Source organism: Eptatretus burgeri, chromosome 13 (genome assembly GCF_056783735.1).
Source record: "Eptatretus burgeri isolate ZD-2024b chromosome 13, Ebu_testis_v1, whole genome shotgun sequence".
In the NCBI taxonomy this organism is placed as follows: Eukaryota; Metazoa; Chordata; class Myxini; order Myxiniformes; family Myxinidae; genus Eptatretus; species Eptatretus burgeri.
In genome coordinates this window covers 15,573,550-15,596,555 of record NC_140973.1, presented here as the reverse complement: position 1 = coordinate 15,596,555, position 23,006 = coordinate 15,573,550, and the positions used below count along the sequence as shown (strand labels likewise).

At 42.8% G+C, this 23,006-nt stretch overlaps 1 protein-coding gene across 2 annotated transcripts in view; it reads left to right on the top strand.

Annotated features, from left to right (window-relative positions):
• CRNKL1 (crooked neck pre-mRNA splicing factor 1) overlaps positions 1–22,988 on the top strand; it is a 32,812-nt gene extending 9,824 nt beyond the window's left edge. For both annotated transcript variants that reach the window (XM_085851269.1, XM_085851268.1), the window contains exons 8-14: positions 9,321–9,512; positions 9,741–9,800; positions 10,010–10,090; positions 13,395–13,634; positions 18,302–18,403; positions 21,922–22,170; positions 22,348–22,988. In XM_085851269.1, the coding sequence (XP_085707395.1) occupies positions 9,321–9,512; positions 9,741–9,800; positions 10,010–10,090; positions 13,395–13,634; positions 18,302–18,403; positions 21,922–22,170; positions 22,348–22,854 (1,431 nt within the window). In that variant the 3' untranslated portion in view covers positions 22,855–22,988. The remainder of the gene's footprint in view (positions 1–9,320; positions 9,513–9,740; positions 9,801–10,009; positions 10,091–13,394; positions 13,635–18,301; positions 18,404–21,921; positions 22,171–22,347) is intronic.
• Positions 22,989–23,006: the final 18 nt, after the last annotated feature.

The following is a 23,006-nucleotide window of genomic DNA, read 5'->3' as shown; positions in this document are numbered from 1 at the left end:
AGAGGGGTGGATGAGAGTGGGGGCAAGAGAGGAGGGGGGAGAGAGGAAGGGCGAGACTAGGGGGAGAGAGGGGGTGCAAGAGGGGGCCGAGAGAGGAGGGGGAGAGGAAGGGTGAGACTTGGGGGGGGATATAGGCGGGCGAGAGAGGGGGAGCGAGAGAGGGGTGGCGGGAGAGGGCTGCACATACTGGCACTCACCTACGGGCCCGTACTAGTATAGATGAAGTCCGATGTTGAGCCACAGTGACTTCTTTGCCACTCTGCAAAAGTGCAGTTAATATTCAAAAATACCCATTAATATGATGTTGTGTTTGTATGACAATGACACAAACGCAAACACCATTATTTAAGTAAGGATCCAGAGAATAATTGGAAACTATAGACCTGTAAGTTTGACTTCAGTTGTGGGGAAGGTGTGGGGAGACATTAACTAGGGACCAGATGAGGAACCATTTAAACAAATACAAACTAATTAAAGGTAGTCAGCATGGGTTTACCAAAGGTAGTAGTCAGGTTCCTTGTGTCCATAATTTGACGTTCGTTGGAATTTTTTGGAGAGTTGCTAACCCCAACATTTTTGGAAAGCTTAAACAATACCAAAACAGAAAATCCATGTTTCACATTTTTTCAATGCATATAATGTTGTCAAATAGGTCGTTTTGGGGTAAAACCCCGTTTTTTTTAAATTTCAGCTCTGAAAATTCAAAATTAACCGCAAGCAAGCAACTGATGATGCATAATTGTTAACTCGAGGACAGTTCTTAATCTAGAATACACTAGACAGTACCCGCCCTTAGGGCGGGGAGGGAATGAGGGGAGGGAATGGAAAGGCAGTGTTAGGGTTAGGGTTCGGGTTGGGGTTAGGGTTAGGGTTAGGGTTAGATAACCCTAACCCTAACCCTAACCCCAACAGCTTGGGTATCTCATTGTATCCAACGGTTTGGCCGTCTATAAAGGACAAACAAACATGAAAAATTGACGTTTTAGTCAATTTAGGACATCATAACTTGAAAACCGGAAGTCGGAAGTGAATGTCGTCAATCAACTGTCATTTAATTTTGATTATCTGTCGAATTGCGTTGGTCCCGTCTCGATCGGATGAAATTGACCCGGTGACCTTGACCCCGTGACCTTTGACCTTGAACTTGACCCCCCTATGTCCGTTCTCATGTTCCAAGGATCACTCATGCCAAGTTTAATCTCATTTCATCCAACGGTTCGGCCGCTTATAAAGGACGAACAAACAAACATACAAACATATTCTATCTTTTTAGTATAGCAGATATATATGTATTTTGAGCAATGGTTGCCATGGAAACGGCTATCATTTTGTCAAATTACCGTATATTTAATGTATTGCTTTCAAATCTTGAAACAAGTATCGCATTAATATGGTGATCAGTGAAATGTACTTAATGTCAAATATGAGTTTGTAGCCAATTGGCATCACTGTCTCTAATGTCACTCATCATTGCCATCGTCATCATCACTATCGTGGTCATGCCGTTCAATGTTTGAGTCCTCGTCATTCTCACACGAAGTGCTGCACATGCAAAGATCAGTGCATGTTAAGGTATTGGCCCTGCAGGAACATCTCTGTGATGAACATTCTGTCTCGAGAAGCAAGATACGGCTGTATGGAATGCAGTATCCCTGTGCATTGAGAAGTTCTACCATCTTTTTATTCCTTGTGTCATGGTGGACGACTAGAGCCGTACCGATAACATAAGGATTTTCCCTTTGACGTTGCGGACGGAATAGAGCAGATTCGTTCCGTGGTTTGTACATTGCCTGCCTCCTAGACTTGAGGCCGTACATGATGGTTTGGCTTACAGTTAATACTGATCTGTCCACAACATTTGTCTGTGCTTCTGATTGCATCTCTTCCACTGAGCCAAGCATTATCCAACGTACCATTGCCTTAAGCTCTCTGGGAACGTCCTGTTCACTGCTTGAAACTTGTACATATTCATCTTGTTGGTCCTTGGTGGAGAAGTTCTCTAGACTTTTGCGAACAAGCATAGCTGCTTTGTATATAGCATCCATATGGTCCATTGTATCGTCATTTGTAATGCTAGCATTGACCATATCTTCCTCGCATGTCTCAGGTGAATAGAGAATAGAAGATTTCCGTCTGTTCTTTTGGAGCACTGACCTTACATTGGGTAACGCCTGTAAGATTCTATTCTTCAGCCATTTTCTACTGAACCATGATGTTCTAAGGCATCTTTACCACCTTGAAGGTTAACATAAGTTGTCTCGATGTCCTCCATACGGAGTTGAGTTTGCTGCTTGGTTAGGACATCTACCAAGTTGATCAGTTCAATTAAACTCACAACTTGTGTCATTGATGCTTTATCCTTCTCTCCTTTGGTTCGTGATCTCGCAAGACATGGAAGACATGTTTCGTCCAGCAAGACCTGTGGTACATAACGTCAATTGCATCTGCATCACTTGGCGCAATAGCAGTGTTCAATCGAGTCATAAAAACAGGGTTCTGAGCAACATCAACAGCTTCTCTCAGCGATTTGCCCGCACTGTCACTCCGTACAAGGTAAATAGGTTGACCATCAGTCCTCTGGCAAAAGAAGCACAAAGCCTTGTCAAAGGAGTCTGCGGATGACCGAGTGAATGGTGTGCAGGAGCTTGACGACTCCAGACATACTTCAGGCATTTTTCTCTTTCGACCTGGCCCTTTGGCGATATGCGACCCTGATGATAGTACCTGATCATAACGAACCCTGGCACAATGAATTTGGTCCTTGTTAGTTGTGTTGGAATAGCATGTTCGGTGCCAGACAGCCTTCTCCTTATGCAACAGTTCTGCTGACATCCCCTCAAGTCGTTTATGAATCTGTACATAATCACCATCCTGTAAAGTGGCTCGCTCCTGTATTGTCTCTATCAAACGGCAGAACGACTCAACTTTTGGTTGCAACACCAAGGACCCTTTCAGGGAAGAATTATCTTGGCACAGGACACATTTTGTCCAGTTCGTTGATCCTTTCATCTGGCATGAATCCTTGCCACTCAGTGGTACTTCATCCATCATGTTGTTGGTCCTGCAAATATAAAAAAGAAATCGTCAGCTCATGAATGTCATATTTACCATACGTGATACAGCCTATAAAACTCAGGCTGTGCCTATGTCTCCGGCCATATCAAGGGCACAAATAACATTCCTCACCATAAAAAGCAAGCAGATGAGAAAAACAACATTATTTTCTTTGACTAATTTATTGACCTAATCTTATGTGGGTAAAATGTCGCAATGATAGAACTTTATTAGAATCCAAAATAAAAACCGCTACTAAGACGTAAAGTTACCTGAATAAAATAAAAGCAGAAATGAGTGGGAAATCAACAATACGCGCTAACTACATGCCAGTAAACTAAATAGAAACTCCAAACAGACTCCCTCTATAATTCCAACCCCTGGGCACAAAGCTAACCTAATCCTATCCTATTATACAGCAGTTAATCTAATGGAACAAAATACGTCAGTGACTGATTACATTGATGGTGACTTTCTTTCCGGATAAATGAAAGCACGAACCAGCACATAAGGACATATTTAAAGATCAACCCGAAATAATAGAAAAAGGATAAACACATAGCTATAACATGACGACTGCCCGACTTCCAACTCCTAGCTTAACAGGAAACGCAATTAAAACCTCCAACCCCATGGCCATTCAAACCATAATCCTACCCCATACAGATGAACATAAAATGACAAAAAGGTACATACGCCTCAAAGGCTTACAACTTACCGGAAAAAGGAAGAAAGGTGTTGAAAACCGAATGATGAAACGAAGCTCCGAAGTAAACTGACATGAATAAATCAAGAATAAACGAAGCGAACTGAAAATGACGTCATAGTGCTGCACGTGCTTGGATGCTTGCCGCGCCACATCACGACATCATGCCACGCCCAGCAACTGTAACCTGAGGCGATGGCATGGCGTCACGACGTGGCGTCACCTATGTTCCCTACAAGATCACACTTACAATACATCAAACTACAAAAACTTAAAATCAAACTTTTACTACTGAAGGTGCCGAAACCTTCTGATATTGAACAACAGACACACCAAAGTTTCATTGCACAGATGGCTGTTTCCATGGCAACCAACTGTTCCAATACTTGAAAATCATAATGCTTATGTGTAAGTTAGTCATGGTCAATATATTTAACAATTATTTAGGCCATCCGATGGAAAATATAATTAAAATTATATATATATATATATATGTATATATATATGTATATATATATGTATATATATATATATATATATATATATATATATATATATATATATATATATTGTTACGGCTGTGGAAATTCGCAAACCACCATTCAGGACCCGTAGGTGAGATATCTCTTCAGCACATGTGTAGTTAGCCCAAACCCGTTGTCTAGAGGGAATTTATGTGATTCATTCGGGCTGCGACGCTTTGAGATAGCCGTTTTTCTGTTCTATCTTTATTTTGAACCAACCACATCTCAACCGCCATCACACAACAACCACCTTAACCACCACGCCAGCCATCGTCACCAACTACAACCACGCTCCAACCCTCAGACAACACCAACAATGCCAACAGCCACGACCTTTACCTTCACAACTCAATCCCGCAAACATCGCATCACCGTCATTCCCAAACGGCACCATAACCATCAAACCACCACCGAAAACCCTCCACCACCCTCACCTCTCTCCTTCTACGGCCATTCCCGCACCACCTGTGAACACTGAGCGTCGGGCTGTCTTGGGCCCGTTCAGCGATACGCACCGAGCCGCGAGCGCAAATAGCGGCCTTTCCGAGGAAAATTCGGATCACAAACGCTACACGCCCACTTTTACTCCGTCCAATTAGCAAGCACGGGGTGGCTTGGCCCCGCCTCCAGGCACGTCTGTGTGAAATCGATATATGCAAATTCTAGGATCAGAGGAGATTCATGCCCCCTTTCCTCCGACCAATGGGCGAGCGTGGCTCCACCCCGAGGTCATCCTGATCCGGATATTTGCATATTAGCTGCTCCTGCCAGCCTATAAAACGGCGAGCGCAAGGCGAATCGTGGCAGAGTGAGTGAGTATTGGTTGGAGAGTGGAAGAGAGCCAGGGGAAGTCAGTCGAGTCGGGTGGAGAGCCAGTCGAGTCGGGTGGCGAAGTGATCGGTGTGTCTTCGAGTTGGGTTCTGGAGTCGGCTGAGAAGAGTTGCGGGAAGAGGCAAAGGAGCTCGGGTCCGAGGCGAGAAGGACGGCGGTCGGCGACGAGGCCGCGGTGTGGGATCGCTCGTCGCGGGACCCAAGCCAGCCAGGCATCTCCCTCCCCCAGGGCATCAACAATTCCCCCTTTCCCCCGCGCTGAGATAGTGCAACAAGGGGGCCCCATTCCCACCCCACTCCAAACGTCGTGCCAACGAAACCCGCCAAGGAGCACGGAGTCGGGGCACAGCCACACGGCCACATCTGCGGCTTGTCCGCCAACGCGTCACGAGGACGCGGGTAGAACCCCCCCCCCCTGGTCTCACGGGCCTGGCCGCTCCTTCAGGTCACGCGCACATATTGGCCTACAGGCCCATCTGCCCCCTTGTCTATGAGGGTGGCTTCTTTCCTTTGCTTTTGAGTAAATGTGTGTTGGCGCCGTCTGTAAAGTAGAACTGTATACGTGTTGCCGTGTGTGCGCGTAGTCGGTAGTAACTCTGCGTCGTTGTTGCTTTTGTTTTGGTTTCTATATGTGCATTTTGACTGTTTGGCTGTATATGTGTGCTTTCTGTGTGCTGGGAAATAAATGTGCTTTGTGTGAACTGTTTTCCCGTTTCACTTCGTCTTTTCTTTATTGACCCTCCATCCTGCTTCACATAAAGGGTCCGTAGTGGGCTTAAGACACCTGGTAATTAATCGGAACCGTCGAGGCCGACGATAACACCACTCGGTTATCACTGTAGCACGGAACGGACCGCTTAAGCGGTTCGTGTCTGGAGTCGGCCTGTGGCGTGGTACGATCTCCCGGTCGACCATCCGCGCAGGTACTTAGGTAGATCGAATTTGGCGAGCAACCCTATCCTGCGCGGGTGGGCAATTGGCACGGTCGTGGTGGGGTTGAACCCCCACCCGTGACTAGCTCCCGGCGTTGTTCCGAGAGGGTCACGACTGAATTGTCCATCCGGTGGGCGACGCGGTCGCGATTCGAGTGACGTGGCCGTCCGCACGCCGGCGGGCGCGAATTCGCAACAATATATTAAAAAATGGCAATTCCACTCCAAAAATGCTGTTTCCATGGCAACCGACAGTCAAAATGCAACATTTTATTATCTTATAAAATCCATTGTTGGCCATTTAACAGTAATCCATCATCAGTTGGTTATTTTGTATTGTTTCAGATTTTTTAAAATTGGAATTCAAAAAAAGTGTTTTTCACCCCAAAACGACCTTTCCAAAAGTTGAAAAAATGTGAAACATCATTTTTTTTTATTTTAATAGATTTTAAACTTCTCAAAAATCTATAGGTTTGCGACTCTCCAAAAAATTCCAACGAAATTACACAAGGAACCTGACTATAGTTCCTGTCATACAAATATTTTAGAGTTCTATGAGGCAGTGTCTGATTGGGTGGATGAGGGAAAGGCAGTGAACATAGTATATCTAGACTTTAAGAAGGCATTTGATAAGGTACCACATCAGAGGTTGTTAGCCAAAGTGAGCGCTTGTGGAGTGACTGGTCAGGTAGTTAATTGGATTGAAAACTGGCTTAGTGGTAGGAAGCAAAGACTGGCTGTGAGTGGGAGGATGTCTTGGTGGGAGAGTGGAAGTAGTTAAGGTACCTTGGGGATCAGTACTTGGACCAGTACTATTCATTATTTACATCAGCGATTTGGATAGTGGGGTGAAGAGTAAGCTTTCCAAATTTGCAGATGACATAAAGCTTGGAGGTGAGGTGGATAGCAGAGGGGGTGGTGATCAGATTCAGGAAAGTGTTGATACTTGCATAGATTGGGCAAAAGACTGGCAGATGGAATTTAACCTGAGCAAGTGTAAGGTGTTGGTGATGGGAAAGAACAATGAAAATAGAGATTACAGGATGCAAGGGGTAATTTTGGAGGATCTGGGGGTGGTAATAGATATGGGAGGTAGCAGGCAGCACAGTGCCAGTCAGCTACAGGTAAAGCAAATAGGGTTTTAGGTTGTATTCGGAGGGGGATCATTTGTAAATCAAGAGGTGGTGTTAACATTGTACAGGAATTTAGTGAGGGCCACATCGAGAATATTGTGTGCAGTTTTGGTCACCACAACTCAGGAAGGACATAGATGCCATAGAGAGGGTTCAGTGCAGGGCTACTCCATTGATTCCTAGCTAGACTCAGCTATAAGGAGCGGCTGAAGGATACAGGGCTTTATACACGGGAAAGGAGGCGGTTACGAGGAGATATGATAGAGATGTTTATGATGATGAAAGGTACGGATAAAATAAGTGCAGATGAATTATTCAACAGAGTACACGGTGATAGGACCAAGGGTCATAGCCTGAGAGTAAAGGAGAAGAAAGTTAAGACACGAGTAAGGTAGGCATGTTTTACTCAGAGTAGTTGATGCATTGAATGGTTCTGAAAAAGGTAGTGGCAGCTGGAAAGGTTCTGGAAAAGGTAGTCCTGGAAAGTTAGTGGCAGCAGAAACAGTTGATAAGTTTAAATTAGAATAACATAGGTACCTGGAAGTTATGGAGATAGAGGGCTAAGGGGACGTTGGCAGGACTTTTAGGTAGCTTGAGCATTGATGGGTGATTGTGTGCATGTGTTCAGAGTGCTGTTAGAGATCTCGTCAAGGCGTGTTGTGTGGTTGATGTGTATTTTTTAACCAAACCCATGCCCCCCTCCCCTCAACCCAAAAACTTCAAAAACACCCACAAAAACTTTATTTTTAAACAATAATAAATTTTGCATTTTCCTCTTGATCTTGTGTTGATAAATTAATGTGGTATTGATGTCACGCAGGCATGATGGGCTGAATGGCCTCCACCTGTCTGATTTCCTTGCATTAACACTGCTTTTAATGAGAGCACACAAAAGTGTTCACATCTATTTGAGGACAGATTACATGGCGATTAAACAGCTATATCTTTGAGCTATTGTGCAGTCGGTCATCACGAGGGCTATATAAACATCAATAGTGTGTAATTAATCGGAACTATCGGAAGTAAACCAGAGGAACTATCGCGAAATGATTCAGGACTTCTATCTGCCTGAGCTACGTACTCAGGCCCGTAGGAGAAACAACCTGATCCAGATGAGAACCCAGTGGTTCCAGCAGGATGGGGCACCGCCCCATACAGCCAGGGAAACAAGGCGTTTTCTCAAGCAACATTTTGAGGGCCGCTTTATCTCCCTCTATGAAGACGTTGAGTGGCCACCGCATTCCCCTGACCTTACTCCTCCAGACTTCTTCTTGTGGGGGTATCTCAAGGACAGGATCTATGGAAACCCAAGGCCTCAGACTCTTGATCAGCTGGAGGAAAACATCCACTGAGAAATCCAGAACATTCCTCAGGAAACGTTTCCCAAAGTGATGGAGAACATGACAACGTGTTTGCAGGCAGTGATCGGACAACGTGGAGCCTACGTCGAACATGTGGTCTAAAATAAAACCGGCTCCAAGTGCCGGCTCTCGTCGCAGGGTGGTCGCGCTGCATTAGCACAAGTAATTTTTGCAATGTCGATATATCACTAGATTGTTGATATTTGGAGGGACGATACTCAACTGGAAAAAAATATATCAATATCGCCCAGTCCTCGAAGCAGCACGTATCGTATTTAAAGTTTTTCATCCAAGTCGGCCGGGGTTTGAATCGCCGACCTCCCAGAATCAAAACGGACGCTCTAACTGTTACCCCACCGAGTCTGATTGGTAATTTTTGAGTGTCCCATGATTCGGCAGTTTTAGTGGAATATTTCTATTTAAGAAATTTGTGTTTTCTGTTGGAAACAATTGAATTTTATTTTGGTTGGCCTATTCTTGTCCTCATCCGAACCTCTTGGCTTATGCAAGAAATCCAAGTTCAAATCTCATATCCAATGTGTTTGTCCGTTGTCTACTATTATCCTTATAATTCATGTCAAAGTATACTGTTGCCTTTGTGCTGAAAGTGATACGTGGACAAGCCTTAGATTACTGGAGGTTTTTTATTGTTGTTTTTTTTTTCTTTTGTAAGATTAAGTTCAAACGTGTTTCCGGGCTACTGTGCCTTCGCTTTCTCCTTGGTTGATTGAACTGAGGACCGTACTTGGAAGATTTATCTTACCTTGTGTCTTGTACAGGCGAATCCTCATAACTACGATGCCTGGTTTGACTATCTGAGACTGATGGAGAGCGATGGAGAACCCAACGCTGTACGGGAGATCTACGAACGAGCTGTTGCCAGCATTCCACTACTCTCGGAGAAACGTCACTGGCGACGTTACATTTACCTGTGGATAAACTACGCACTGTATGAGGAATTGGAGGCCAAGGTAACAAGCTCTCCCATGAACCTTGTCTGTAATTATTCATTAAAGGAAAGATTTTGAGCTCTTTTTGATTGGATTTAATAGGATGCATTTTCTTGCGCATGTTTTACATCTTGTGCACTCAGAAGTGCACAAATCGATATTACATAGGGTGTAGGATGTCGGTGAGATGCGTTTAATTCAATATTTGCAAATTCGAGCCTGTTGCCATAATGTCATTCTGTATCCCAGGATATTGATCGTACAAGGCAAGTCTATCAAGCTTGTCTGGAACTGATTCCACATAAAAAGGTAAATCTTATCACGTGCTTGTGGTGATGATGGGCAGAGGTACTAACGAGGGCTGTAGGTCAGGCTCGTATTGTAATGATTGGATGTCCATGTGATGTTTTGCATGTTTTTTTTTTTTGAATTTTTTTTAATCACGTTAGTTTAAAAGATTTAAAAAAATGCTTTTTCATGATATAACTTAAGTTTTTATTTGTTTTTGTTTGTTCCAGTTCACCTTTGCAAAGATTTGGCTGCTCTTTGCTCAGTTTGAAATCCGCCTGAAAAACTTGACAGCAGCAAGAAAAATTCTGGTATGTATTTCAGTCTGCTTAATAACAATGTTTTTTTTTCTTTCTTTCTTTCTTTCTAAATGTATGTCATCTTGTACTTGTAGAACATTTTGTAAACGTCCAACAGCTTGTTTGGCTATCATTTTGGTATTGGCACATTTTGTAGTTTGGAATATTTGGAAGTACGAGGGCATATTGAAAAGTAATGCCTCCTATTCTATTTCTCCAAAACAGGTAAAGACATTTGAATGAAACAGACAGATGGTCACATCAATCTTTATTCTTAACATGGTGCAGATTTATTTCTCAACATAATCACCACCGCGGTCCACATATTTCTGCGAACTTTCAAAAAGCTTTGTGATGATGTCATGACAGAACTGCTAACTTGTAAAGGCCGCTGTGATGTGCTGGTTATCATCATTGGAAGAAAAATATTCTCCATGAAGATGTTTCTTAATTTGGAGAAGAGATGAAAATCTGACAGGGCCATGTCAGGGCTGGTGATCCTTTGTGCCAGGACCCCATTGACCGTCTCTTACCCTCAGGATTGTAATGGTGCACCCAACTGTCATCTCTAGTCATCTAATCTCCCATCAATTATCCCAACTCTCATCTCCGGCGCTTCACTCTTCACAGCACTGACAATGTCGTGCTGCCCTCTGCCATCTTGACCAGCATAGAACTGAGACATCTCGCGTCAGAATCACAAATTTTCCCACCCAATGGCGGGAAGAACGAATGTGTGGACTGCACTTTGTTTAATTTGAATGTCTCGTTTTTTTTTCTTCTTTGTGTCTTTTACCTCTGCCACCGAAGGTGGATGGAAATTACGTTTTTATCCATGTCTGTCTGTATGTTTCTTACTTGGCGAACAAAAATTTTCGATAAGAATGTTGGTCTATAGTATTTGTCTGTCTGTCCGTCTCAATTTTTGGCCACAGTTTTCAAGCAATCGTTCTGAATATTTTTGTTTGTGTAAGTGACCGGCCAAGGACAGCAACGCTTAATTTTGGTGAAGATCCGAATCCAGAACTGGATACAATAATTATTTTATCTTTTAACTGATTCTTCACCATTGAGAGATGGGGCTAAAAACGATATTGCATGATATCTCAAAAAGTTGTGGAGGGATTTGGACGAAAAGCTGTGGAGAGCTTGGGTATGTGACAAGGACGAAATGATTAGATTTTGGTAAAGATCTGAATCTGGATCTGACAATTTTAAAAGTGATTCTTCACCTTTGAGAGATGTGGCCAAAAACTATATATATATATATATCCATCCATTAGGACCATACTCTGTGCAGAGCGTTGGTGCCGCCGAAGCAGTCTCCTTGGCTATTGGGAACAATCCTGGACGGGTCGCCACTCCGACACAGTATACCAGCATGCTGGCACTCATATATATATATATATATATATATATATATATATATATATATATATATATATATATATATATATATATATATATATATATATATATATATATATATATATATATATATATATGGCATGATATTTCAAAAGGTTGTGGACTAGTTATGACAAACTTGGTGGATGAGTTGGTTAGGTGACAAGAACAAGCCGATTCGATTTTGGTTTAGGTCTGGATTCAGATCTCACCTATCATTGAGATACAAAATTTAACACTGTTCAGCCTGGCGGAGGTGTGCTCTCTACCGAGTGCCCTTTGAGTTTTAAATATACAATGTCGAGGCTCGTATAAGAACTAACACACAGAATGTATAACGAGGGGTGGGAGAGGGAAGCACAAAACATGGGGAACAGAGACATTAGATCTGTGGAAGGGAGAGGGATGGGGTGGGGTACACAGGGTAAGCAAGATGGACACTACAGGGACTTTCAGGTCCTTACATGGCAGGGACTTTCAGGAAAGAAAGCAGGGAATGTGAAGGAGGTGGGTTTGGGATGGATTAATGGGGGTAGAAAAGATCATGGTTTTGGATGGGGGTGAAAGATAAGAGATGGTGGTGAACAGCTGTTTTGAAGACCTGGAGGGAAGAGTGGGATTGAAGAGAGTGTGGGAGTTTGTTCCAAAAGGTGGGGAAAAAAGAGGAATGAAAGAGTGAAGGTGAGAAATGATTCTTGATATTTGTTAGTTCTACCAGAAGGGGGTTGTTGGCGGACCGTGAACGTCCTGCGAAAATATTGGGGGGGGGGAACGGATCACAGACAGAGCGGGGTGCGCGAGGCCGGAAGAGAGACTGTAGAAGACAAAGACCACCGACCTGCCTGCGGTGAGAGAGTGAGAGACCCAAAGACTCAGCCTCATTGTGGGAGATTCCAATGATCCAAAATGCCTTGGTTTTCACAGCGTGAAGCTAAGAAAGGTGATGCAGGAGCACCAGCTTAGAGGAGGAGAGCAGAATTCCGTCAGGCTGTGGATGAAAGCTTTGTACATGGTCAGGAGGTCAGGTGTGCCAAGTAAGGACTTTGCATGACGGAGGATGCCGAGACGATGACTGGCTTTGGAGGCCAGCTTGGAAATGTGGCTTTCCCAGGAAAGATCATGGCAGAAAGTGAGCCCAAAAGCTTGAATGAAAGGACTTCTTCAAGAGGTTTGTTGAGAAAATGGATGGGGTGGGGGGGGGGGGGCTTCAGATGGTCCTTTCGGAGAGACATAGTGAGAGTTTGAGACTTGTCAGGATTGAAAGACATGTTCCAAGTGTTGGACCAGCTAGTGATTTTATCCAGATCTGCAGAGGGAAGAAGCTGCTACTTGCCGATCTGAGGGATGACTGATGGTACGGCAGAGGGTGGAGTCATCAGCAAAGAGATAAAGAGGATTTTCCAGTGAGTCAGAGAAATTGTTTATGAAAACAAGAAAAAGCACAGGGCACAGAACACTGCCTTGAGGAACTCCAGCCTGGACCGGAAGAGGGGATGAGAGAACTCCATTAAGTGCCACACGTTGACTGTAAGGAGTGGACGTCTGCGAGCCATGAGTGGAGATTGCCTTGGATACCATGGGAAGAGAGTTTGGTGAGCAGGGCAGGGTGCCAGACCATCTTTACCTGTTTTGGAGAAAAAGAATGGGAGGCATTACTTTTCAACACATTCTAGTAGTTTACAAACTTTCAATTCCAACCTGCTTTTGAGTTTGCAGGAGTTTAAATACCTTTGGAGCATGTAGGATGATTAGGGCAAGGTGTAGTTTGTGTGTACCTTCCAATTTCTCAAATATACTGATGGCATGTAAAAAGCTTGCAATTCACATGACATAATATGAGGAAAGGGCATCTCATTTAGTGGACCTTGTAGTTTGACAATGCCATGTACAACTGCATTGTCTCATACAGGGAGCATCCATTGGTAAGTGTCCCAAGAGCAAACTCTTTAAGGGATACATTGAACTGGAACTACAGCTGCGTGAGTTTGACCGCTGTCGTAAGCTCTACGAAAAGTTTCTTGAGTACACTCCTGAGAACTGCACAACGTGGATGAAGTTTGCCGAGCTTGAGAGCATCCTTGGCGACGTTGAGCGAAGCCGTGCTGTTTACGAGCTTGCAATCGGACAATCGCGGCTTGACATGCCAGAGGTGAGATGCTTGGCCAAAGTCAGGTGATGTAAAGAAGGACCTTCGGCCTTCTCTTAATGAACATTAACTTTTCTCAAGTTAAAATTGCAGTCCAATGTTTGAGAATTTTGGTATACTTCACTTGAATACTCGTCATCATTTTATTTCCTAGTTTTATGGCTAATGTATGGCTTTGCAACCCTCTTTAGGTTCTGTAAAAGTGCTTTGCACATTAAGGTTTGCCTTTCCACTGAACAGGCAATGACATCTGCCTTACCATCCTGTAACTATTTTTAGTTGGTTTGTAAGTTTAAGGTCCAGTCATTGAAAAGTTAATTAGGCCGTCTCGCCCGGAGAATGAGACGGACAGAGACGTTGGTTGTTATCTCCACATGGAGGTTTCAGAAGGTAGAATGTAATGGAAACCTCCCAGGTCTCAAAGTATCTACTTGTGCGTGCGTGTGATATGTGTTTATAATATCATTGAGATATCATTGTCATGCATTATATGTGTGTATGTAATATGTATACGATCACATATCAACACATATACATTGTATAATGTCATGTATAATGTGTGTATGTGCCACCGCCACCGGTTGTCATCTCCACTTGTGAGTCTCCAATACTGAACGGAGCCTCGTCTGTCTGTCTGTCTTTCTCTGTCTCTCTGTCTCTCTGTCTGTCTGTGTCTGTCTGTCTCATCATCAACTGGTGGAACATTGCAAGAGAGTGTTCTCCAATGCTCTAGCATTCTCTCCCGGCAACACGGGGTCATCAAGTCCCTGCAGGGCCAGTAGAGTGCAAAACCTCCGCCGCCAATACTGCTGGGTCACTGAAGTGAACCTGATATCCTATTCATTGTTGGTCAAAACCGATCAGACTTTACTGAACCACGATTGAATAAACTAAACGAGATCGACGCGCATGTAGAAATGCCAAAAAAATAAAATCGAAATTTTTTTGAAAAAAAAGTTGCAAAATTTCTTTTTTTTTTCTCTAACAATTTTTTTTGGGGGGGTTGGAAATCACTTAAAACATGTAGAAATGCAAAAAAAAAAAAAAATTCAAATATTTTTTCAAAATGGCCGCCATAGCGGCCATATTGGACTTTGTACCAGGTCCAAAATCTAATGGCATGATCCTTGGACCATACCTAATCCCCCCACCAAGTTTCGTCGAAATCCGTCCAGGAGTTTTTCCGTAATACTGTTCACAAACAAACAAGCAGTCAGAGACTGGTACTTACGAAATCGTCAACTTGACCTCTGACCTTGTCTAATAAAAGCTGTCTCTAGAGAAGGTAGCGACGCAAACCAGAAGTTTCTACGATGATTCTGTACCAAACCATCAAAAATCGTAACCTCAAGCGAAGCAAAAATCTCCATTTCTCCACCCAATTATTCAATATTATTTTATCAAAGTCACAAAACCGTAATATTCGGCCATCCACCAACAATCTTTACATAATCCGACGGCTCAGCGAGTCAGGCATGCGACGATAACCTTTATTGGGATAAAAAATGACTTTTAAACACCATCTTTTTCGAAAACACCATCAGCGCGCACACGGAAAACCTTTACGTGACTCAACGATGCGTCTGCTCGAGCGGACTGCATCACGTGACGACCCGTGACGCGTCGAGTGAAATATTTTTATACAATCTTAAAACGTCTCCAAAACATCCAATTTTATCAGAATTTCGACAACCGAGTTTTAAGCGTCCTAAGCGATCGCAAAAACCAAAGACAAAATTAAAATCGAAGTTAAAACGAACTCGGAACGTCGAGCCAAGCAAAAATCTTCATTTCTCCACGCAATTATTCAATCTTATTTTATCAAAGTCACAAAACCGTAATATTCGGCCATCCACCAACAACCTTTACATAATCCGACGGCTCAGCGAGTCAGGCATGCGACGATAACCTTTATTGGGATAAAAGAATGACTTTTAAACACCATCTTTATCGAAAACACCGTCAGCGCGCACACGGAAAAGCATTACGTGACTCAACGATGTGTCTGCTCGAGCGCACTGCATCACGGGACGAGCCGTGAAGCGTCGAGTGAAATATTTTTATACAATCTTAAAACGTCTCCAAAACATCCGATTTTTACCAGAATTTCGACAACCGAGTTTTTAGCATCCTAAGCGATCGCAAAAACCGAAGACAAAATTAAAATTGAAGTTAAAACGAACTCGTAACGTCGACCGAAGCAAAAATACTCCATTTCTCCACATTCATTTACGGAATTATGTTTGACCTCACTGTGACCTTGAACTTTGAACTTTGACCGATTTTGACCAAAATCTAATCAGCGCTAGCCATCACCCTCCTGAATCACGTGGTGTAATTTGACATTGGTAGCTTCTTCCGTTCTCAAGTTATCGTGCCTACAAACAAACAAACAAGCAGACATAGACTGGTACTTACGAAATCGTCAACTTGACCTCTGACCTTGTCTCATAAAAGCTGTCTCTAGAGAAGGTAGCGACGCAAACCAGAAGTTTCCATGATGATTCTGTACCAAACCATCAAAAATCGAATGTTTTGGATGTTTGACCTCACTGTGACCTTGACCTTTGACCGATTTTGACCAAAATCTAATCGGCGCTAGCCATCACCCTCCTGAATCACGTGGTGTAATTTGACATTGGTAGCTTCTTCCCTTCTCGAGTTATCGTGCCTACAAACAAACAAACAAGCAGTCATAGACTGGTACTTGCAAAGTCGTCAACTTGACCTCTGACCTTGTCTAATAAAAGCTGTCTCTGGAGAAGGTAGCGAGGCAAACCAGAAGTTTCTACGATGATTCTGTACCAAACCATCAAAAATCGAATGTTTTGGATGTTTGACCTCACTGTGACCTTGACCTTTGACCGATTTTGACCAAAATCTAGTCAGCACTAGCCATCACCCTCCTGAATCATGTGGTATAATTTGACATTGGTAGCTTCTTCCGTTCTCGAGTTATCGTGCCTATAAACAAACAAATAAACCAATGTCACCCGCAGGGTGACCCGTATCTTGTCAAAAGGTGACCACGTGTGACTTATTTTAGATCACACTGAGGTGAACAGAGCTGCTATCCACCAGGAGCAACTCCTTGAGGAATATCTGCCTACGAGAGATTCCGATGAGAATCGTTCTACAGAGTAACCATGAAAAATATGTGTTTTCCTCATAACGTCACCAAATGATGTCATCATGTCTCAAGCTTGACATATCTAGAAAGCACTCATCGAGGTGTTCAATTTGAGGTACTACACGATATGGTTCCTAAAACTTGAAAATTTGAGCTTGGGGTCAAATATGTTTGACCTCAGGCGCTAACCATGGAGGTCAAGGCCAATTGCCACCAAAAACTAATCAGCTGAGCACCAGACCATATACTACATTCCCATAAAGTTTGGAGACGATTCGATTAAAATTACTCAAAATATACGGGTTTCGTCGACTCCCCTGATTTGCGACAAAGTGACCTTGACCTTTGACCTTTACCTTCAAAATTTTATGTGCTGAAAGGGACCTCTATAGGCCTCTGATATGTGAAGTTACAAAATTTTCCAATGATAACTGTGCTCTGCAGAGTGATTTATACGTGATTACAGACAAAAAAACAAAAAACATATGAAGGTCAAGGCCAATCGCCACCAAAAATTAATCAGGTGAGCGCCAGACCATGAACTATATTCCCATGAAGTTTGAAGACGATCCGATCAAAATTACTCAAAAAATAAGGGTTTCGTCGACTCCCCTGATTTGCGACAAAGTGACCTTGACCTTTAACCTTGATCTTCAAAATTTTGTGCGCTGAAAGGGACCTCTATAGGCCTCTGATATGCGAAGTTACAAAAATTTCCAATGATAACTGTGCTCTGCAGAATTTTTTATACGTGATTACAGACAAAGAAAAAAAAAACATACAAGCTGACTAAACATATCTTGCAAAAACTTCGTTTTGGCAAGATAACAAACATACAAACAAACACACAAACAAACAAACAGAAACGGAAGTCATCAATATACTTACGAAATCTTTAGATTTCGTAAGTAACAAACAAACAGAAAGGGGTGAAAACAGTAACCTCCGATCTTCGATGGCGGAGGTTAATAATTGGGTCAAAATGTCAGAGTAAAGTCATAGTCAGTACAAATAGCTTTTAGTAGCTTGGTCGTAGCTATGCAGGGCTGGGTTATGTAATCGCTTCCATGTTTCTATTTTGTCTGCTTTCATTTTAAGATGTTTTATCATTTACCATTTGAGCTTTTGTCAACAAACTTTTATTATGAGAATATGGAGAACAAAAATGAATAGTCAACCTTTTATTTATTTTTTTTTTTTAGCTGTTTTCGTCAAGTTTAGTTTGAATGCAAAGCGGACGTGGACGGGCTTTGCGTTTTGGGATGTTTTCTTGTTGACGTTGCGTTAATGCAGATTAAAACTCTCCTAATGTTGTTTTTTTTTTTTTCCGAATCCGTTTGACTTCCTCCAATGTCTGCAATTGATATTTCCTTTTTTTTATTTTTATTTTTGCAGTGGAATTCTGTTGTTGGTAACTCTCACGGAACTGAAAGCCAGGGTAATTGTTTTTGTAAATATGCATGTGGGAGTTAATGTAACAGGCTAAGTCCTTGAGGAAAGTGCTTTGATCATCCTGCTTGTGTATGGCTGTGGTGTACAGGTCTTGTGGAAATCGTACATCGACTTTGAGATTGAACAGGAGGAGTTTGACCGAACGCGGAACCTGTACCAACGCTTACTGCAGAGAACGCAGCATGTCAAGGTGCTCTTAGGTTTCTTGTATGTGAGATTATTTAAAATACAGGCTACATGATAAATACTTCAATTACAGGCAGTCAGTGTCAATTTGTGTCATTTTAGTTTATGAATTGGTACATCCAGGGAGTAAATGAAAATTGTTGTTTAAAGTTGGTTTTTAAAAACTTTTTTTAGTGTTCCTAGTTCTGGTGAACAATAATTTTGCGTTATTATTTATTTACCGATTGTGGCATACATACAAGCTGAACCGTTTCTACACAAGAATCTAGGCTTTCTAGTTACCTCCGCCCCAAAGGTGGATGATGCAAATGTCAGACACATGGATGCTCTTCCGCTCAAGACTGAGGTTATGTTTTCACGCATTGTGTCTGTCTGTCTCTGTGAGCAGGATATCTCAAAAAATTATGGACGGATTCAGACGAAAGTTGGTGGACAGGTTGGTGTGAGGCAAGGACTAATTAACTTTGATGAAGATCCTGATCGCACTCGGGATACTAGAATTTAGGTGATTCTTCACCTTTGAGAGATGGGACGAAAAATGATAAATAGCACGATATCTCAAAATATTATGATCGAAACTTCGTGGATGAGTTGGCTTGCCTGGTGTTGGCTTCGCAGTTTGGGTGGCTGGCTTGGGATCTTAGGGTCCTGAGTTTGAGCCCCATTTCCTGCTGAATTTACACCAGGTGGGGTTGACTCAACCTGTAATCCTCCCGAAGTCGGCGAAATGAGTACCAGTGTACTGGTATAGGGGCACAGCATCAGCGGCATAGACATGCCCCAACAAAATGATAGCTACCCTGCAGCCAAGTGCCATACGCAAGAACAAGAAGAAAAAGTTGGGTAGCTGATAAGAATAATCAGATTATATTTGGGTTCAGGTCCAGATCCAGATCCGGCCTATCGGTGGGATACCAAATCTAAACGGTTCAGCCTGGCAAAGCTATGCACTCTACTAACTCGTTCAAACGATACATCAACGCCAAGCCGATCCATTGGGGAATCAAGACTTTTCTATTGTTTAATAATGAAAACGGGTATATTTGCAATGCTGAAGGAGAGATTATGCCGAAGCTATCGATAACCATTGGGTTACAGGGAACTTGGTTGTCCGAATGACTGAAGAATTGTCAGGACATAATTATTCCCTGTACATTGACAGATTATACACCTCAGTCCAGCTGGTTGAGCGTTTGATCATAAAACAAAGGATAAGGATGTGGAACTGCTATGACCAACAGAAGAGAATTTCCCAAGGCTCTTATAAGGAGAAACGATGAAATGCAATCGGACTGTTGCTGATATCGTTTGGCAGGACAAGCAGCCCATATATTTTTTATCACGTCAATCTATGTCTCTTCCCATCCTGGACATGTTCGGCGATTATGATGGGACTGAAAAAAGAAAGATTCCTGTTGCTTGTCCAAAAGCAGTGAAGGCCTATAATGTTTATATTGGGGGGGGGGGGGCAGAAACTGTCATGAACTTGAAGGAGATGTTCAATCTACTGGAGCAGTATTTGGTAATCGACGCTCGGCATTGTTTCAGAACGAGTGACGACTGAAACGGGATGCTCACCATGATGAAGACAATGCTCCACGTTGCAAGACTATACACTGGTGCACGTACTGTGAAGAAGTCTTGTGTATCCGAAAGCCGGGCAATAACTGCCGGTTTGACTGGCACCATAAAGTAGAGTATTGGAGATAAACTCAAAATAGAAGAAAGTAAAACGGTCTTTGATTCCAAATATCTTCTATTTGTAATTCGAGGACTCGAAAAACATTTTTTTAGAAGCAGAAACCGAAATAAACCAAATTTTAACTTTTCAATTATATTTCTCCAGGGAGCCCAGGGTGGGGGTGGGGGAGCCAAAAGTCCAAGGAGCCTCAGGGTTCAAAAGGTTAAAATTGAAGCAACATTGCATGTGGTTATGAAATTAATGTATCCGTTTGGCTTCTCCATTGTCTGCACACAAGCTTTTTTGGTTTTTTGCAGTGAGATTTTGTTATTAACTCTCAAGTAACTAAAAGTTGGGTTTTTTTTTTTGGTAAATATGCAAGTAGATGTTAATGTTTGTAGCTTCAAGTCACCCAAAAGATTGCATGTTAAATGAAAAGCTGAGGCAGTGGGTTGCATGAACTGAGTTAATTCATTAATAGCAGGGATGGTAAGTGCAATTTTGCCCGCACTTTTGTATGAAGCATCTTACTCACATTTAGTAAGTTGATGCATCAGAAGTGCTACAGCTCTGGCATATGTACAACCTCATCGCGAGACAGGACGTCTAAATAACTACAAATACAAACTGCTGCAAACAAAGCCATTGCAGATGTGATGCACAAATCATCACATAACTTTGCATGCAATACCGTGGCGTCTGCTTCTCGTGAATGCAGCACCTGGTTGCAGGATTTGCTGATGCCTTGCCGCCCCTCACACCCACCCCCCCCCACCCCCAATAGTTTAGGATAGCCATTTACAATAAATTCAGAGTACCAGCACACCGTGGCCTCTTTTCAAATGATAACATGATCTTTAATCTCCACAACGTAGTTCCTGCAGATTCATCCCGTATGATGTTGCATCTAATTTACAGGGTATTCTTGGCACTACTCTCAAAGCACCAAGGTGGTGGTTTATAGTCAGATTTGCATTTGAACCAAGACGAGGCAACTCAAAGGTGAACAATGCCAACTCTGTCCAACTACTTTATGGACATTAATGCCTTCCTCTTCAACCTGCACTTACTCCAAAATGTTCGTTGGCATCTTGAACCTGATCCTCGTGTATTGCACCCTCCCAAGCCTCATTTAAATAAAAGTTTTAAAAAATTAATAACTCGTAACTTTTCATTGCAATACCTTAAAAATAATATACTGCTTCAAAGATCAGAATGCATTTTTAAACGCAAGTTTTTAGTAATGAATACTTTAATATTGCACCGAGTTGCCGTGCTTCGTAGATCTTTCCTGTGGAGCACGTGCAAATTTAACTTGGCTCGTAACCACTTTCAATATTAAATCGGAGGGGGTGAGAAAAGAAAAACAAATAATTAACCAGGGGTGAAATAAATGGGACGTAAGTTGTTTTTTTTTATATATATATATTTTTATTTTTTTAATGTCAAACAACAATATAAACGGTACAAAATGCAAATCAACATTGATCAAAACATCAAGTTCCTATGCATGATGAATAAGAGGTATGAAAATAAAAAGCCAGTGAGCTTTTGGCGCACACGACTCAAACTCAGAGGTCACGGCGATTAGAAAATGAATGTAGTGATAAAAATGGACAAATTCCTGCCCTAACGGGAAGAGGACATTGCATCGGTGGCACATCCATGCTCTCAGCCAATTATTTTACCCCACAGCCTTGTGCTGCATACGAACGAAGAAGATTCATGCACTTTTCGGTTCACCTGGGCTAGTTGTTCATATTAAAACGCTCACTTTCACAGCCATGAGGAAGTTAATTTACACTCGATGCATTTTCTTGGGCCATGCGCATCTCCCACAGGTCTGGATCAGCTACGCACGCTTCGAGCTGTCTGTGGATGCTGCACGTCGGGAGGAGCGGAGCCGGCATATCTTTGAAGAGGGCAACCGGTCTCTGCGTGGCTGCGAAGAGCGCGAGGAGCGCCTCATGCTTCTGGAGGCCTGGCGAGACTTTGAGGTGGAACATGGAACCGAAGAGCAGAGGCAGCGGGTTGCGCGTCTGATGCCCAAGCGTGTAAAGAAGCGGCGCAAGGTGCAAGCAGATGATGGTGTAAGCAACTTTTCTTCATCAGGGTTTCTCATAGTTGTTACATTGGTGGGGAAAGGAAAGGGCAAGCCTCCATATATAGATATACATTTTTTTTTTCCATGTGCTTCATTCCGGCAAATTGCCTGATGAGTTTTACTTGGTGGAAATAGCTCTTAATGGTCATTTGTCTTTTCACAGTCGGAAGCTGGCTGGGAAGAGTTTTACGACTACATTTTCCCCGAAGATGCTGCGAACCAACCCAACCTGAAACTGCTCACCATGGCCAAGATGTGGAAACAAAAACAGCAGGGGGACAGAGTAGAAAGTCTGGAGGGGGTTGGGGAAGAGCAAGATGGTGCTGCAATTGGTTGTGCAGCAAAGAAGGATGATGATGATGAGGATGAGAAGAGCACTGGACCTCCACCAGATAATGAAGAGTCCACCTCAGGGGAAGCCAGTCAGAAAAACATTACAGAAGGTAAAAGTAGGCACAAGATAGAAGATGATGAACAAGGGCCATCATGTGGGAGGTGGGGAGGACATGATGCTGGGAGACTTGCCAGGGACAAGAATGATGACGACCAAGATAAAGATAGCGAAATTGAGAGTGAGAGTGAAAGTGATACTTCGAGTTCAGAAGAGGAACAAACAGAAGACATAACAAAGGCAGACGTGGAGAAACACAAATGCAAAACAAGTCGGTGAAGTTTTACTTTCCTGTTATTCTGCATTCGGTATACGCTGAATACAACAGCCAGGTGCTTTAGCAGTTTGATGCACATTTCCATGCACAACTGTAAATGTATAAATATTTTTGAATAAAGGAGATGATTTGGAAACCCCTGGCTTATGTGTAC